This window comes from Anneissia japonica, unplaced genomic scaffold (assembly GCF_011630105.1).
Source record: "Anneissia japonica isolate Jap-2015-1 unplaced genomic scaffold, ASM1163010v1 scaffold287760_len733007_cov179, whole genome shotgun sequence".
In the NCBI taxonomy this organism is placed as follows: Eukaryota; Metazoa; Echinodermata; class Crinoidea; order Comatulida; family Comatulidae; genus Anneissia; species Anneissia japonica.
In genome coordinates this window covers 515548-517881 of record NW_022699005.1, presented here as the reverse complement: position 1 = coordinate 517881, position 2334 = coordinate 515548, and the positions used below count along the sequence as shown (strand labels likewise).

The following is a 2334-nucleotide window of genomic DNA, read 5'->3' as shown; positions in this document are numbered from 1 at the left end:
TTCTGAAGTGCCATTCGTTTTGGGGTTGCTACAATCAGGAGTTACAATCGATCCAACAAATATAAAGTACTATCTATTTCCTTACATTCGAAAAAGGAGGATTTTGAATGCTCTATTTAAATTTGCTGGAGATTGAAAAATTAACTGTTAACTCCGTTGTTAGAGAACATAGAGTGGTACATGACTTTTCGGACTGGTATAGTCCTTCAGTAGGTCCTATGTACTCTAGGTGTAAATAAATACAGAGAATAGAATAGGCCAATTTTAGTGAGAACTAAACATGTTTAAATAACGTACGGCCTATATACAATGCAAAGCCTGTCTCTTATACACATCTTTTAAATTTGTTAGAAATGTTTTGTTAGAAATTTAAATTGAATTTAATAGGTCATAATAAATTTATTCAGTAGGCCTAAATATATTGCATTCATTTATTTATTCATTTTTTAAAATTTTATTTTACTTTTTTTTTTTTTAGTTCATTAATTACTGAATTTCAAAACCGGTGTAGGAAATGAGCTGTCAAAGTACCACTTATTGCCTGAGGATCGGACCACTTGAAAAAATTCCTCCTTGGATAAAATACAGTGTGTGACAGTGACACCATTAATTGCGTGGGAATACCATAGACGTCCTTCAGTGGGCTTCTATTATTGCGTACAATTAGCGTTAGTAGACCTAATCTGAGATTCTATATATTCTGTATACAGGATGGTAGGATTCTAATGTACTTTTACCCATTTCTGTGTGTTTGTTTTGCTGTAGTAGGCTTGTACGGCTACCAAACCATGACAGCAGCAGTTGCAAGAACTAGACCTAGCCGAGGCCATGGAATTCCACCGGGTCGCGGCCCATTTGCCGTCGGACTTGCAGATATTATGTCAGACAACTCAAAGAATGGGTACCGTAGCCCAGGCCTAGCCTGGATATTGTTATTTTAGTGGTGTGTTCAGTTTTATTTTTTTTTTCCAGAAATGCGTCGGTCCAGATGGTAGCCTAGACTAAGCCTGGGCTAGAGCCTAGCTTAGGCTTAACTACTAAAATCAACTAGGCCACTACTAGCTAGGCCTCCTAGGAAGGATCACGCCACCTGTGACATGAGTGGTATTATCGTGATTAAAACATGACACGTGTGGAGTCATGGAAAGGGTGATGGGGCGCAAAGTTAGTCTGAGCATGGAGGAAATATTTCCTACATGGTCTGAGTTGGTGATCGACGCTAGGTTGCAAGACAAAGGTTATTTTAACTACTTAATATGATTTTTTTTAACATTTTAAATAGGGGGGGGGGACTGGGGAGGGGGAATTTTTTTGGGAAATGTTCTGTGCAATTCCTAGATATGCCACTGTGCAGGCTTTATTAAGCAAAATCTAATGTATGATAAAAAAAAAAAAAAAAAATGAGTGTCCAGTAACAGAAAGTATTTGTTAACATTTACCTTCAGGATATTTGAGGTCAAGATTGTTGATATGATTACATTCTTGGGTGAAAAGGTCACATAAGAGTCCAAAAAATAGTGTGGTGGAAGTACCCACAAGCCTGTTATTGAAGAAACAATTTCATGTCATTTATAACAAGTGTTCTTATATGTCCTCTATAAATTACACAATAATACATTTTTTTTTCTTAATTTTGTGATGTTTGATTTAGTAACCTGTGAATCTGCAATCTGTACTTTTCAATAGTTATGTCATAAATCTAAATAAAATGTGTATTCATAAAATGTATCATCATTGGCTGTATTTAGAGGATAATTTATTAAATTACATTACATTTAAAGTACTGTAGTTCCTTGGGAAAGCACACCTCTGGTCCCACCCCCTACTTAACGCCCAGTTTTACCTATCGGCCTTCCTCGGCAATAGCCCACAGTGATATGATTTGAATAAAAGCATAGGTGTAGCTAACTTTACAAATACTGTAAAACAATAATCAAATATTAGCTTTGGATTACAGTAGGCATGGAGTTTTGAAAAATTGCCTTTTAATTAAAAAAAATAAATTCTTCAGTATAAACTCCCCCACCAAAAAATAAATAAAAAAGAGATAATCACCCCAAAATTATGTTCAAGGGGGTAGAGGTTTATACCAGAGGAAACTACAGTATTGTTTTAAATTTGTTTTGTGTTTCAGAACATTCACACGACTGTACTACCCAACGGATCCACCTGGTGATGAATTTGCATCCGAAAACCAGCCACTTTGGATACCAAACCGAAAATACTCTGACGCCTACAGCAACTTCATACGTGCTACTGGCAGTTTCTCAAAGAGGATATTTTATTGGATGTTTGGTAATTAAATATTCATAATTATACAGTTTGAAAGTTATT

The 2334-nt window shown here is 35.6% G+C and overlaps 1 protein-coding gene across 3 annotated transcripts in view; it reads left to right on the top strand.

The window, feature by feature from the left end:
• The first annotated feature begins 514 nt into the window (after positions 1 to 514).
• The window catches only part of LOC117102796 (platelet-activating factor acetylhydrolase-like), a 19582-nt gene continuing 17762 nt past the window's right edge, over positions 515 to 2334 (top strand). The window contains exons 1-3 of one of the 3 annotated variants that reach the window (XM_033243207.1): positions 515 to 668; positions 766 to 901; positions 2135 to 2295. In XM_033243207.1, the coding sequence (XP_033099098.1) occupies positions 789 to 901; positions 2135 to 2295 (274 nt within the window). In that variant the 5' untranslated portion in view covers positions 515 to 668; positions 766 to 788. Of the gene's footprint in view, positions 902 to 2134; positions 2296 to 2334 lie in introns of all 3 variants that reach the window. The other 2 variants (XM_033243208.1, XM_033243206.1) reach the window with 2 other exon arrangements.